This window comes from Aethalodelphis obliquidens, unplaced genomic scaffold, assembly GCF_003676395.1.
Source record: "Aethalodelphis obliquidens isolate GAN/ISIS:26980383/991018 unplaced genomic scaffold, ASM367639v1 scaffold26, whole genome shotgun sequence".
Taxonomy (NCBI): domain Eukaryota; kingdom Metazoa; phylum Chordata; class Mammalia; order Artiodactyla; family Delphinidae; genus Aethalodelphis; species Aethalodelphis obliquidens.
In genome coordinates this window covers 3954155-3969510 of record NW_020837970.1, presented here as the reverse complement: position 1 = coordinate 3969510, position 15356 = coordinate 3954155, and the positions used below count along the sequence as shown (strand labels likewise).

Below are 15356 nucleotides of genomic sequence, written 5' to 3'. Positions count from 1 at the left end.
TAGTTTTTTTAAGGAACCTCCATACTGGTCTCCATAGTGGCTGTATCAATTTACATTCCCACCAACAGTGCAAGAGGGTTCCCTTTTCTCCACACCCTCTCCAGGATCTATTGTTTGTAGATTTTTTGATGATGGCCATTCTGACTGGTGTGAGGTGATACCTCATTGTGGTTTTGATCTCCCATTTCTCTAATGATTAGTGATGTTGAGCATCCTTTCATGTGTTTGTTGGCAATCTGTATATCTTCTTTGGAGAAATGTCTATTTAGGTCTTCTGCCCGTTTTTGGTTTGGGTTGTTTGTTTTTTTCATATTGAGCTGCATGAGCTGTTTATATATTTTGGAGATTAATCCTTTGTCTGTTGATTCGTTTGCAAACATTTTCTCCCATTCTGAGGGTTGTCTTTTCGTTTTGTTTGTAGTTTCCTTTCCTTTGCAAAAGCTTTTAAGTTTCATTAGGTTTCATTTGTTTATTTTTGTTTTTATTTCCATTACTCTAGGAGGTGAGTCAAAAAAGATCTTGCTGTGATTTATGTCAAAGAGTGTTCTTCCTATGTTTTCCTCTAAGAGTTTTATAGTGTCCAGTCTTACGTTTAGGTCTTTAATCCATTTTGAGTTTATTTTTGTGTATGGTGTTAGGGAGTGTTCTAATTTCATCCTTCTACATGTAGCTGTCTAGTTTTTGCAGCACCACTTATTGAAGACTGTCTTTTCTCCGTTGTATATCCTTGCCTCCTTTGTCATAGATTAGTTGACCAAAGGTGCGTGGGTTTATCTCTGGGCTTTCTGTCCTGTTCCATTGATCTATATTTTTGTTTTTCTGCCAGTATCATATTGTCTCAATTACTGTAGCTTCGTGGTATAGTCTGAAGTCAGGGAGTCTGATTCCTCCAGCTCTGTTTTTCTTTCTCAAGATTGCTTTGGCTATTCGGGGGTCTTTTGTGTCTCCAAACAAATTTTAAGATTTTTTGTTCTAATTCTGTAAAAAATGCCATTGGTAATTTGATAGGGATTGCATTGAATCTGTGTATTGCTTTGGATAATATAGTCATTTTCACATTATTGATTCTTCCAATCCAAGAACATGGTATATCTCTCCATCTGTTTGTATTATCTTTAGTTTCTTTCATCAGTGTCTTACAGTTTGCTGCATACAGGTCTTTTGTCTTCTTAGGTAGGTTTATTCCTAGGTATTTTATTTGTTTTGTTGCAGTGGTAAATGGGAGTGTTTCCTTAATTTCTCTTTCAGATTTTTCATCATTAGTGTATAGGAATGCAAGAGATTTCTGTGCATTAATTTTGTATCCTGCTCCTTTACCAAATTCATTGATTAGCTCTAGTAGTTTTCTGGTAGCATCTTTAGGATTCTCTGTGTATAGTATCATGTCATCTGCAAACAGTGACAGTTTTGCTTCTTTTCTGATTTGTATTCCTTTTATTTCTTTTTCTTCTCTGATTGGTGTGGCTAAAACTTCCAAAATTATGTTGAATAATAGCAGTGAGAGTGGGCAACCTTGTCTTGTTCCTGATCTTAGTGGAAATGTTTTCAGTTTTTCACCATTGGGAATGATGTTGGCTGTGGGTTTGTCATATATGGCCTTTATTATGTTGAGGTAAGTTCCCTCTATGCCTACTTTCTGCAGGGTTTTTATCATAAATGGGTGTTGAATTTTGTCGAAAGATTTTTCTGCATCTATTGAGATTACCATATGGTTTTTATCCTTCAATTTGTTAAAATGGTTTATCACATTGATTGATTTGCGTATATTGAAGAATCCTTGCACTCCTGGAATAAACCCCACTTGATCATGGTGTATGATCCTTTTAATGTGCTGTTGGATTCTGTTTGCTAGTATTTTGTGGAGGTTTTTTGCATCTCTGTTCATCAGTGATATTGGCCTGTAGTTTTCTTTCTTTGTGACATCTTTGTCTGGTTTTGGTATCAGTGTGATGGTGGCCTCCTAGAATGAGTTTGGGAGTGTTCCTCCCTCTGCTATATTTTGGAAGAGTTTGAGAAGGATAGGTGTTGGCTCTTCTCTAAATGTTTAATAGAATTCACCTGTGATGCCATCTGGTCCTGGGCTTTTGTTTGTTGGAAGATTTTTAATCACAGTTTCAATTTCAGTGCTTGTGACTGGTCTGTTCATATTTTCTATTTCTTCCTGGTTCAGTCTGGGAAGGTTGTGCTTTTCTAAGCATTTGTCCATTTCTTCCAGGTTGACATGACCAGCTTTTGAACCTCACTTTACAGCCAAATGGGAAGGGGTAGAGGGTGGAATGAGTAGGAATTCCCTCCGTAGTGGTAAAGAGCTGGGTCTATAGAGCTCAGCTGCACGTCTTTGAATTCTAGTATGGCTGTTTATTAGCTGAGGAAACTTGGGTCAAGTTGCTTTAATTTTCATGCCTCATATATAAGATGGGGAACACTAATAGTACCTGCTTCATTGATATATCATGTAGTTACCTACCACATTTGCTTTTTTATTATGATATATTTCTTTGAATTTAGGAAGGAAGCCAAAAGCCTTTCGTTTTTTACTGTTAACTATCTTCATTTCATTTGTTTCTGGGGCTACATCAATATATTAAAAAAAATTAGATCCTGGAGCACTAAAGTATGCTTTCCCCCCCCCCCCCCCCCCATTTTAGGCTTCCAGAAGGAGAACTCTGAGCTCTAGTGAAAGGCATCAGAAATTAGTAGATGTAAACTATTGCAAACAAGTGCATGTCGAGGCACTACAAAGGCTGCAGAATCAAATCAGGGACCAAATGGTGCAGAATGAGAATGATGACCGGGCTGAGCGCAAAAGGTTCCTCCGATTATTACAGAATGAACAATTTGAGTTGGATATGGAAGAGGCCATTCAAAAGGTAAGTTTTACTATTCATTTTTACATCATTTTTTTCCTTCATTTTCTCTTTGGAAACAATGAAAGCCAACTGGAATTGAGTAGAGAGACTAAGTATCAGGCAAAGGATGCCTCCCAGTGAGTCAGCCCAGTATAGTGGGAAAGAGCTGGGGTTTTGGAGCTGGACTGTGTATCTTTGAGTCCTAGTACTACTATATGTTAGCTGTGGAACCTTGGGTAGTTTGCTTTTACTTTCTCTGTCCCATCTAGAAAGTGAGAAGAATAATAGTACCTACTTCATAGGATTGTTTTAGTAATTAATCAGTTAATACAGGCAAAGCCCTTAGAATAGTGCCTGGAAGAGTAAGCACTCGTGTTTTTTTTTTTCATAAATATGAAATTCATAATTACTAACTTCCACAGTTTTGTTCACATAAGTATAATTCTGTTGCTTTCCCTAAAATTCTAAAGACAAAAATTTAAGCATACCTTTTTTGAATTTATTGAGATTAAACATGTACATTAAGTGGTAGAAAATGAACACTTATTTATTAGCTATGAATTTACTTGTATTTTTGATTTTTGAAATACTGCCTTGAAAAATTCAGGTATAATATGTAGGTATGTAACTACTAAAGTGTGGAGACAGTTTTTCAGTGCATATTTTAAGGGATGAGGGAGGTAGAAAAAGGGAAACCACCAAGAAAAGAAATGAGTTCTCATAAATGTGAAAAAGATGTTCTGATATTTCAGTATTTTTTGAGTGTCTGCTATATGTTCAACATTTTGTAATATATTGTGGGGAATGGCAAAACCAAGTTTTAAAAGTGGTATTCATCCTTTTGAGTTTCAAATTCCAGAAGCTTAGACATGACTTTCTAACCCTGAGCAAGAAGATCCTTGGGGATTAGATTTTTTTGCCTATTCTTTTTATTCTTATTTTTCTTTAATTTTAAAGAAAATCCCAGATATCATATCAACTGTCTCTTGTATACTTCAGTATACATCTTACAAAATATGGATTTATTTTTATATAGCAGCAGCATAGTGCCATTATCTTACCTGATAGAATTATCAATAAATTCAAGGTATCATTTAATACCATTCCATAATCAAATTTCTATGATTGTATCAGAAGACTGCTTTTAGAGTTGGTTTGTTTTAATCAGATCCAAACACGGTTTATCCATTGTATTTGGTTATGTCAGGTCCCTTTTAATCTAAAACAACCCTTCCCTGTGCTTTTTTTGTTAACTTCATGTTTTTTACTTGTTAAAGAAGCTAGGCCAGTTGTTTAATAGGATATCCCACTTTCTGAATTTATCTATTTGCTTCCTCAGTGGTTCCTTTACTTTGTTCCCCTATCTCTTATATTTCCTCTAAATGAAAGTAAGCCTAAGGGCAGGATTAGGTTTAGGTACAACTCTTTTGGCTGTGACTCCATGGCGGTGCTATCCTTGATATCTTATCCCACCAGCAGGCACATACTGGTGCTGATGTTGATGCTAATGTTGATTAGTGGGTTTAATGAGACAGCCTGGTTCCTCCATTGTAAAGATCCCCATCAAACTTTAATCTTTGGTTTCACCAATGAATCTTTTTCATTATTAGGGGTTGCAAAACACTGATTTTCTAATTTTGTTGTTACTTTCACATTTAATTAGCTGCAATTCCTCTGTAAAGAACTTTCTCTCATCAACTAGCGTAATTTGGTACCCTGAGATATAGTTTTTACTGGAAAGGGAGATAAATAATTTTCAGAGTAAGAATTGGTGCCCTAGTCACTTCCATTGGTGTATGCCTATGTTGCTTTTTAAAATTTTATTTTCTTGAGCTTTGGACTTTTTCCCTTAAAAATTTTTTTTTTTGGAGTCATGGGCCTTTATATACTTGAATTAATTGTATTTATTATTCTTTTTCATGCTCAGATTGTCCTACATTTGGCCAGTGGATGCCCTTTTATTGCTTCTGTGTCCTTTTGACAAGGCTCCCTTTATTTGTGGTAGCTTTCTTGGTTTTTGTCAGAATACGGTGTTACAGGCTAGGGATGGTTAATTTTACGTGCCAGCTTGACTGGGCTGGGGGGTGCCCAGATATTTGGTCAGCCATTATTTTGGGTGTTTTTGGATGAGATTAGCATTTAAATTAATAGACTGAGTAAAGCAGATTTTTTTTTTTTTTTTTTTTTGGCTGTATGCGGGTCTCTCACTGTTGTGGCCTCTCCCGTTGCGGAGCACAGGCTCCGGACGCGCAGGCTCAGCGACCATGGCTCACGGGCCCAGCCGCTCCGCAGCATGCGGGACCCTCCCGGACTGGGGCACAAACCTGTGTCCCCTGCATCGGCAGGCGGACTCTCAACCACTGCGCCACCAGGGAAGCCCGAGTAAAGCAGATTTTGAACTGAAACAGTTCTTACTGAGTCTCAAGCCTGCCAACCTTCAGACAGGAACTACACCAGTGGCTCTCAGGCCTTTGACCTTAGACTGGAACTAAACTTTTGGCTGGCTTCTGTCTCCAGCTTTCCAACTCACCCTGCAGATCTTGGGACTTGCCTGCTTCCATAATTGCTTGAGCTGATTCCTTATTATATTGTTTCTGTTTCTCTCGAAAACCCTAATACAAGGTTCATCCTGTAAATTTCTTGCTTCATACCTGGTATTGGCCATTGTACCAAGGAGTTCTATTATCATTTAGTGGAGACAATTTTGGGTTTAGATATGCTTATTACTCTTGGGTGTTAGATATGCTTATTATATTGGTTCCAGGTCTTTTCAGCAGATAGAACTTGGACATATGCATATTTTTAACTTTTTGAGATAAGTTTAGTTTTACAGAATAGTTGCAAAAATAATACCCTTGACCTGACTTCCCTTTATGTCACCGCTAACTTAATCATAGAATAATTATCAAAATGAAGAAATTAGCCTTGCCACAATACTGTTAACTAAACTGTGAGATTTATTCAGATTTCATCAGTTTTTCCACTAACACCTTTTTGTTGTTGTTGTTGTTGTTCCAGTATCACAAATTGCATTTAGTTGTCAGGTGTCCTTAGTCTCCTCTAAGTCTCCTCCATTCTGTGAGTTCCTCCCTTTTTTTCTCTTTCATGACCTTGACAATTTTGAAGACTATAGTTCATTTGTTATATTAGTTTTCTGTTGCTGTGTAACAAACTTCCACAAACTTAGTGGCTTAAAACAATATCCATTTATTACCTCACAATTTCTGTAGGTCAGAAGTCCAGGCATGGTGTAGCTGGATTGTCTGCTTGGTCTCACAAGGCTGAAATCAAGGTGTTGCCTGGGATGCATTCTCATCTGGATCTTAGGGCCTCTTCTCGGCCCGTTTAAGTTGTCAGCAGAGTTCATGTTCTTGTAGTTGTAAGCCTGAAGTTTTCATCTCCCAGAGGTTGCTGACATTCCCTGCCACGTGACCCTCTCTACACATGCAGTTACTTGCTTTCTGGTACCACAAGATGTTCCAGGCTCAGCTTATTCTTCCCTTGCCTTGGAATCAACCAGTTCTCTAAGAAGACTTGGTTCCTTTTATTGGAAAATGGTATTTAGAAACCAAGGTCTGAATGATGGACGTGTTCATTGTTACTGGGGTTTTACTGCTCTACTCCCTCTAGGTGGAAAGAACTAGAAAACAAACTAGAAAATAACCATACACACACATCTGTGTTTACATTTGTGTGTCTGTCTATCTGCATGTATTTATTAATTAAAAAAACCCATGAGCCTGAGTTGGTACTGCTGACTCCAATCTGCCACCACAGGGGTCATTTTAGTCTTTCTCCTTTCCTTATTTGTAATTGCATTCTCCCAACAAAAAGAAAGCTGGCTCTCATTATCTACAGTATATTATTCTTTCAACCCTAGAATACAAATAGCTTCAGAATTGCTAACCTGCACCCTTGTGAACAACAAATTTACTAACTACAATACAGACTTAGGTACAGTTCTTTGTGTCCTTAGCCTTGCAATATCTAGTCAAACTTTTTTCCAAAGTTACTTATGTCCACTCCTACCTATCTCCTCCATTGTGGTTATTTGATTGATTTTTGTTTGGTTGGTTTTTTTGACTGATTTTTAATACATTTAATTTGTTATAGTCTGCATTCCATTGTCCTCCCCAGTCTGATTGATTGTCCTCAATCAATCTGATTGATTTCTTTTTTTTTTCTAATGTTGAAATAATTACATATCCTTGGGAAGGTGCAAAGATAGTGCAGAGAGGTCCACTGTGCCCTTGGGCAGTTTCCCCCCAACGGTTATATCTTACACAACTGTAATATAATATCAACCCTGTAAAATGTCATTGCTATGTTATGCGTATATATTTCTGTGTCATTTTATTACATGTGTAGATTTATGCAACCACCACCTTATTCAAGATACAGAACTAGGGCTTCCCTGGTGGCGCAGTGGTTGAGAGTCCGCCTGCTGATGCAGGGGACACGGGTTCGTGCCCCGGTCTGGGAAGATCCCACATGCCGCGGAGCGGCTGGGCCCGTGAGCCATGGCCGCTGAGCCTGCGCATCCGGAGCCTGTGCTCCGCAATGGGAGAGGCCACAACAGTGAGAGGCCCGCGTACAGCAAAAAAAAAAAAAAAAAGATACAGAACCATCACCACCAAGACCTCATTCATGCTACCTACCCCATTATTGTCACACACTTCCTTCAAACCCCATAATGACTGGCAATCACTAATTTGTTCTCCATCTCTATAATTTTGTTATTTCAAGAATCTTATTTTTTAAAAAAGATGTTATATAAACAGTCCTGCATGTGATTCCATACATATGTGGAATCATACGTCTATAACCTTTATTTATTTTTTAAAACATCTTTATTGGAGTATAATTGCTTTACAATTGCTTTACAATGGTGTTAGTTTCTGCTTTATAACAAAGTGAATCAGCTATACATACATATATATCCCCATATCTCCTCCCTCTTGCATCTCCCTCCCACCCTCCCTATCCCACCCCTTTAGGTGGTCACAAAGCATCAAGCTGATCTCCCTGTGCTATGCGGCTGTTTCCCACTAGCTAGCTATTTTACATTTGGTAGTGTATATATGTCCATGCCACTCTCTCACTTCGTCCCAGCTTACCCTTCCCCCTCCCTGTGTCCTCAAGTCCATTCTCTACGTCTGTGTCTTTATTCCTGTCCTGCCCCTAAGTTCTTCAGAACCATTTTTTTTTTGTCTGTAACCTTTAGAATAGGCTTTTTTCACTCCACATAATGCTCTTGAGATTCATCCATGTTGTCGGATGTGTCAACAGTTGATTCCTTTTTATTATTAAGTAGTAGTACACAGTATGGATGTACTAGTTGATTTCATTTTAAATTTGCATATTATAAAATTCATTCTTTGTTATGTACAATTCTATGGATTTTAGCAAATGCAGATTACTGTTTCCACCATCACAATGTCATACAAAGCAATCCATCACACCAAAAGTCCCCTCATGCTTCTCCTTTATAGTCAACCACTCACACCACCCCCCAATCCCTGGAAACAATTGATTTCTTTTTTGTCCAATAGGTTTATCTTTTCCATAGTATCATATAAATGGAATTATGTAATATGTCACCTTTTGGGTCTGACTTCTTTCACTTAGCAAAACAAATTTAAGATTTTGTGTTGTTGCATGAATCATTCATTTTAACTGCTGAATGGTATAGTAGTATTCTATTATATGGAGGTACCACAGTTTGTTTATCCATTCACAGTATGAAGTAAATTTGAGTTGTTTACAGTTTTGGGCAAATGTGAATAAAACTGAATACAAACTTTTTTATGAACATAAATTTTCATTTCTCTTGGATAGATATCTGATAGTAGGATGGTTGGGTCATATGGTATGTGTAAGTTTCATTTTATAAGAAACTGCCAAATCATTTTCCAGAGTTACTGCACTACTTTGCATTTCCTCAAGTAATGTATAAGAATTCCAATGGCTTTGTGTCCACAGCAGTACTTGCTGTTGCTTTTTGTTCATTGAAATTTTTATTGAGATAATTATAGATTCATATGAAGTTGTAAGAAAAATACATAAAGTTCCTATATATCCTGTACCCAATTTCTCCCAATGGTACATCTTGCAAAAGTATAGTACAATATCACAAACAAGATATCAACAGTGATGCAATTCACCAGTCTTGTTCAGATTTCCTCAGTTTTGTGTGTGTGTGTGTGTGTGTGTGTGTGTGTTTAGTTCTATACAGTTTATAACACGTGTAGCTTTGTATATATAATACCATAGCCAAGATCCAGAGGAGTTCCATGATCACAAGGATCCCACGTTTTGTCCTTTTATGTGCATACCCTTCTCTTTCTTGTCTATCCCTACCTCATCCTTAACTGTAGAAATCACTAATATGTTTTCCATTTCTATAATTTTGTCACTTAAAGAACATTACATGTACAACTCATCAGTAAAATGAGCAAAGGATTTCAATAGCCATTTCTCCCAAGAAGATATACAAGTGAGCAATAAGCCCAAAAAGCAATGCTCAACATCATTAATCATTAGGGAGATGCAAATCAAAACCACAGTGAGATAACCACTTCAGACCCACGAGGACTGCTGCAGTTGGAGGAAAAAAAAAAAGGAAAATAAGTGTTGGAACCCTTGTACATTGCTGCTGGAAATGTAAAATGGTGTAGTGGCTGTACAGAACTGTTTGGTAGTTCCTCAAAAAGTTAAGCATAGTTACTATATTACATAGCAGTTACACTCCTAAGCATATGACCAAGATAATTGAAAATCTATGTCCACACAAAAACTTTTACACAAATGTTCATAGCAGCATTAATCATGATAGCCAGATAAGTGGAAACAACCCAAATGCCCATCAGCTTGTGAATGGATAAGCAAAATATGTTATATCTGTACAATTGTATATTATGCAGCCATAAAAAGGTATGCATTACTGATATGTACTGCGACATAGGTGAACGTTGAAAGCATTATGCTAAATGAAAGAAGCCAAACACAAAAAGGCCACATATTGTATGATTTCTTTTCAATGAAATATCTAGAATAGGCAGATTCACACAGATAGGAAGTAGATTAGTGGTTGAGGGGTAAGTGGAATGGTGAGTGACTGCTAACAGGTATGGGGTTTCTTTTTCGGGTGATAAAAATGTTCTGTAATGTTAAAAACTTACATCCACACACAAAACTGCACATGGATGTTTATGGCAGCTTTATTCATAATTGCCGAAACTTGTAAGCAACTAAGATGTCCTTCAATAGGTGAATGGATAAATAATCCACAAAATAGAATATTATTATTCAGTGCTAAAATAAATGAGCTATCAAGCCATGAAAAGACATGAAAGTGAAAGAAGCCAATCTGAAAAGCTACATAATGTATGATTTCAGCTATATGACATTCTGGAAAAGGCAAAACAATGGGGTTAGTGAAAAGTTCAGTGGTTTCCAGGGGTTTTGGAGAGGGTGGGATGAATAAGCAGAACAAAGAGGATTTTTAGGGCAGTGAAACTGCTCTGTATGATATTGTAATGGTAGGTATATATGTCATCATACAGTTGTTTAAACCCATAGAATATATAACACCAAGAATGAACAGTAAGGTAAACTATGGACTTTGGGTGTTAATGATGTGTCAGTGTAGGTTTACTGATTGTAACAAATGTCCCTTCTGGTGTGGGATGTTGATAGGGGGCTGTGCATGTGTGTGGGCAGAGTGTTTATTGGGAACTCTGTTCTTGTCAGTTTTGCTGTGAACCCAATACTGCTCCAAATAGTAGTCTATTAAAAAAAAAAAGTTCTGGAACTAGGTAGTGGTGTTGGTTGCACAACATTGTGAATGTACTAAAAAACTGCTGAGTCGTGAATTGTGAAATGTGAATTTTATGCTGTGTGAATTATGTTTCAGCTTTAAAATAGAACATGTTCCAAGAACATTATATAAATAGGATCAAACAGTATGTAACCTTTTGGGATTGGATTTTTTCACTCAGCATAATTCCTGGAGATTCATCCAGATTGTAGTTTGTATGAATACTCATTCTTTTTTGTTGCTGAGTGGTGTTCCACAGTATGGATATACCACAGTTTATTTGACCATTCACCTGTTGAAGGATGTCTTCAGTTGGGTATTTTGAATAAATCTGCTGTAAACATTTGGGTACAGGTTTTTTTAATAAACATAAATTTTCATTTCTCTGGGAGAAATGCTTAAGAGTACAACTGTTGAGTTGTATTGTAAAATCTATTTTCCAGAGTAGCTATACCATTTTACATTCCCACCCAGTGAATAATGCTGTTTCTCACCAGCATTTGTTTTTGCTGCTACTTTTTGTTTTAGCCATTCCAGTAGGTATGTAGTGATATATAATTGTAGTTTTAACTTGAATTTCCTGATGTCTAATGATATTGAACATCTTTTCATGTGCATATTCTTTCCTAAATACAGAATTTAATCAAGTCTCTAGATCTTTCTACCATTTTATAGGAAATACAAAAGAGAAACAAGATATCCTGGTGAAGCAATCAGTCGAATTCAGAATGTGAGACATTCTGTGGGACATATGTCCTAATTTCCACAACAAATCAGTGTGCTGGCGGGGGGTAGTCTGTGAGGAGACTGTTAAAAAATAAAAGAGACTTAATAGAAATCATAACCAGATACAATATATGGACCTTGTTTGGATTTTGATTTGAACAAACCAAAAAAGAAAAGATCTTCGAGACAGCTGGGGAAATCTAAATATGGAAAAGTTATTAGACCTTACTAAGGAATTATTGTTAATTTATTTCAGTTTATTACTTGTATGGTTACATAAGAAGAAATTCTTGTCAGGTAGAGATCAATATTGAATTATTTACATGGTAATGATATATCTAGGATTTGTTTTTAAATACTCTAGTAAAAAAATATATATATAGGAAAAAGTGGGAGTGGAGTGGAAGAGTAGAGAAAAAAGATTGGCAAAATACTGATAATTTTTGAAGATGAGTGATGGCTACCTGAGGGAGTGTTTCAGTATTCTTCTTACTTTTGGTGATGTTTGAAAATTTCCATGAAAAAATGTTCAGAAAAAAAAACATTCAGATAAAATGTTCAGAAATTTTCCGTGATAAAATGTTCAGAACATTTTCCAGATAAAATGTTCAGAAAAATTATTTATTGAAATTATATTTTGTATTTTAAAACATAAACAGTTGACTGCTCAGAAGGTACTTGTAGTTTTTTGCTATAAAACAAATTCAACCTTAATGAAAAAAAATCTGGTTCTGGGGGACAAATGACTAAAGTTATTTATTTTTTTATTTAGGCAGAAGAAAACAAAAGATTGAGGGAGCTCCAGCTTGAACAAGAAGAAAAATTAGCTATGGAATTGGCAAAACTTAAACATGAAAGTCTAAAGGATGAAAAGATGAGGCAACAAGTAAGAGAAAACAGGTATCTTGGCTTCCAAAAATTTCATTTATTTAGTCTTTTTGGCCACTTAAAAAATTTTTTTTTTTTGCATTAGGTCCTTGGTTATCTATTTTAAATATAGCAGTGTGTACATGTCAATTCCAAAGTCCCAATCTACACCTCCCCTCTGCCATTCCCCCCTGGTAATCATAAGCTAATTCTCTGAGTCTCTGAGTCTGTTTCTGTTTTGTAAATAAGTTCATTTGTATCATTTTTTTTTAGATTCTGCATATAAGTGATATATGATATTTGTCCTTCTCTGTCTGACTTACTTCACTTATCTTTAAACTTTTATGTAATGCTTAGCATCTGAGAGTGAGATTTCTTTCTTTATGTCATTGTACTTAGTTAATATTTTGACTAGAAATACTGCTTTAAATCCTATATATATGTTCATCTGAGAAAAGAGGTAATATTCTTAGAAATACAGTGTTAATATTTAAGGTAAAAATCAGTATCAATTCCCTCTTCTCTAAAGATAATTTTTAAAATGACCTCTTATAAAAAATAGACTCATGAATTCTACTTATAAGAAAAATCTTAGGTGATACCTAATTTAATTTTATGCCCCTACATAAATTTCCTACAGTATTTCTGGAAGGTGGCTGGTCAGCTGTGGTTTAGCACGTCTAGTGACTGCCATAGGAACTTTTTCATTCAGCCCTATCTTTGAATAAGCCTTTTTTCCCTATTGTTTCAAAATTAATTTCCCTGTAATATCCAGGCATTTATCTTAGTTCTGCTATCTGATTGAAAAAGAAATAAATTGAGTTTTTCTTTAGGACATCTCTTCATATTTATGAATCCACTAACCATTTCCTTCTGTAAGTTAAATGTCCCTTATTCCTTCATTTGTTCCTCAGATAACATGATTTCAAGCTTCTTTACCATCCTGGTTCTCTTCTGTAGATGTAATGTAGATTTTTAGTATTCCTTAACAAAATATTGCCCCCACAATTATGTGTAATACTCTAGGGTACTGTTTATTTAATTTTTTAAAAAATATTTATTTATTTATTTGGTTGCACCGGGTCTTAGTCGTGGCAGGCAGGCTCCTTAGTTGCAGAGCACCGGCTCCTTAGTTGCAGCATGTTGTCTTCTTAATTGTGGCATGTGGGCTTCTTAGTTGTGGCATGTGAACTCTTAGTTGTGGCATGCATGTGGGATCTAGTTCCCTGACCAAGGACTGAACCCAGGCCCCCTGCATTGGGAGCACGGAGTCTTATCCACTGCACCACCAGGGAAGTCCCTAGGGTACTGTTTAGTACTCCTAATACTGAGACTATTAACCACATTGTTCTAGAATATGTTTCTTAATGTTGCCTAATATAGAATTACTTTTCAGTGGCAGCCTATCACACTATTGATTAAAACTCAGACTAACTAAATGCCCATTCTGTACTTATGTAGTTGAATATATTAGGAATTTACTTTGATAGTTGTTACATTTTATCTTTAACTGAGCAAGGCTTCTATAGAATATTATATAACCCATGGATGAGCTCCAGAAGTTTTGAGCCCATTAAATTATATATGTATGTTTGGCAAATGTACCCATGTGTATTTTTCTGTGTCCATAACTTTTATCACATTCTCTAAGGGATTACTAATTCTTAGAAGAAAAAAAAAGATTTAAAATTGCTGCTAATGTCTTCGTATTGCTCTAGTCTCAAACTATCTTTTTTGATCTTAATTCTGCAATTATTGTTAGCTATCACTCACACTTTTATGTTTTCTGAAGATGAAATAAATGTTTCATATATCTTTGTCTGATTCACTGATAAAAGATTTAAATATAGGACCTTTCTAGCAACTGAAGGCTAGGTGATTCAGATAAAAGCTCCCTCTCAGAGAAGACTGTCTAGAGAAAGTAAAATAATAAGATATGGGAGAGGAAGGAAACCAGAATGGTGAACCTGGCATTTGTAGCTGCATTTCTCCTGGAAGTTTCTGCAGATGGCAAAAGTATGGCTGAGAGTAAACAAGTGAAGCAGAGCTTGGCCAGTAAGCATATAGTAAGGTGTTCAACATCATTCTACACGCTGTATGCTTAAGAGTTGTATACTTTGGTGTATGTTTTACTTTAATAATCCAGAATTTAATTAGATTTTATTAGATAGAAACAGATGAAGAGATACTGTGCAGTTTAGTGGAAAATATCCACAATAAGCATAGAGAGACAAAAGGGTAGAAAAATACAAAAGAGAACTTAAAAGAGATAAGGGCTGTGCTGGAAAGTGCTACCACAGGCGTCCCCAACCTCTGGGCTGTGGACCAGTACCGGCCCACTCCCTTTTAGGAACCAGGCCACACAGCAGGAGGTGAGCGGCGGGCAAGTGAGTGAAGCTTCGCCTGCCGCTCCCCATCGCTCGCATTACCGCCTCAACCATTCCCCCCACCCCTCACCCTCCGTGGAAAAATTGCCTTCCACAAGACCAGCTGGTCCCTGGTGCCAAAAAGGTTGGGGACCGCTGTTCTACCAGATGTATAATTTTCATTCTGGTAGTAGAAATGAAAGTGGATGATGCAGAAGCAGTATTCAAAGAGATACAGTCTGAGAATTTCAAAAATAATAAAAGGCATAAAGCCACAAAGACACAGTAAATAATTAAAAATACATCATGCTCATCCTAGTCAAACTTCAGAAATCTAACAATAAAGAAAATCATAAAAATCACAAAAGTAGCCACACAAAAACGACTACTGCCTTCAAAGGAGCAACAGTGAGAAGTATGACTGAACTTTGAGCATCAACATTAGAAACTAGAAGACTGGATTTAAAGGACTGAAAGAAAATTTAGTAATCTATACATTGTGGAAAGTTTCTTCAAACATAAGGCAAAAGTCATTCTTGAGTATTCTTTCAAATAGAGTATGTTTCCTCTCAGCAGTGTCAAAACTGCTAAGAGTTTTTAATTTTGTGCATAAGCCGTGGTAAAATTTTGACTGACGTGCAGAAATGGACCATTTTCTGATCAGTGTATTCATCTGGAAATTGGCAGGTCTAAACTGAAGGAAATGTTTGCTGTGGTGCTTGAAATGTA

General features: G+C 36.4%; 1 protein-coding gene across 5 annotated transcripts in view; it reads left to right on the top strand.

Annotated features, from left to right (window-relative positions):
- Positions 1–15356, top strand: part of MNS1 (meiosis specific nuclear structural 1) — an 83917-nt gene that overhangs the window by 29593 nt on the left and 38968 nt on the right. For 3 of the 5 annotated variants that reach the window (XM_027123096.1, XM_027123095.1, XM_027123093.1), the window contains 2 exons: positions 2649–2870; positions 12167–12294. In XM_027123096.1, coding sequence (XP_026978897.1) covers positions 2769–2870; positions 12167–12294 — 230 coding nt within the window. In that variant the 5' untranslated portion in view covers positions 2649–2768. The remainder of the gene's footprint in view (positions 1–2648; positions 2871–12166; positions 12295–15356) is intronic. The other 2 variants (XM_027123094.1, XM_027123097.1) reach the window with 2 other exon arrangements.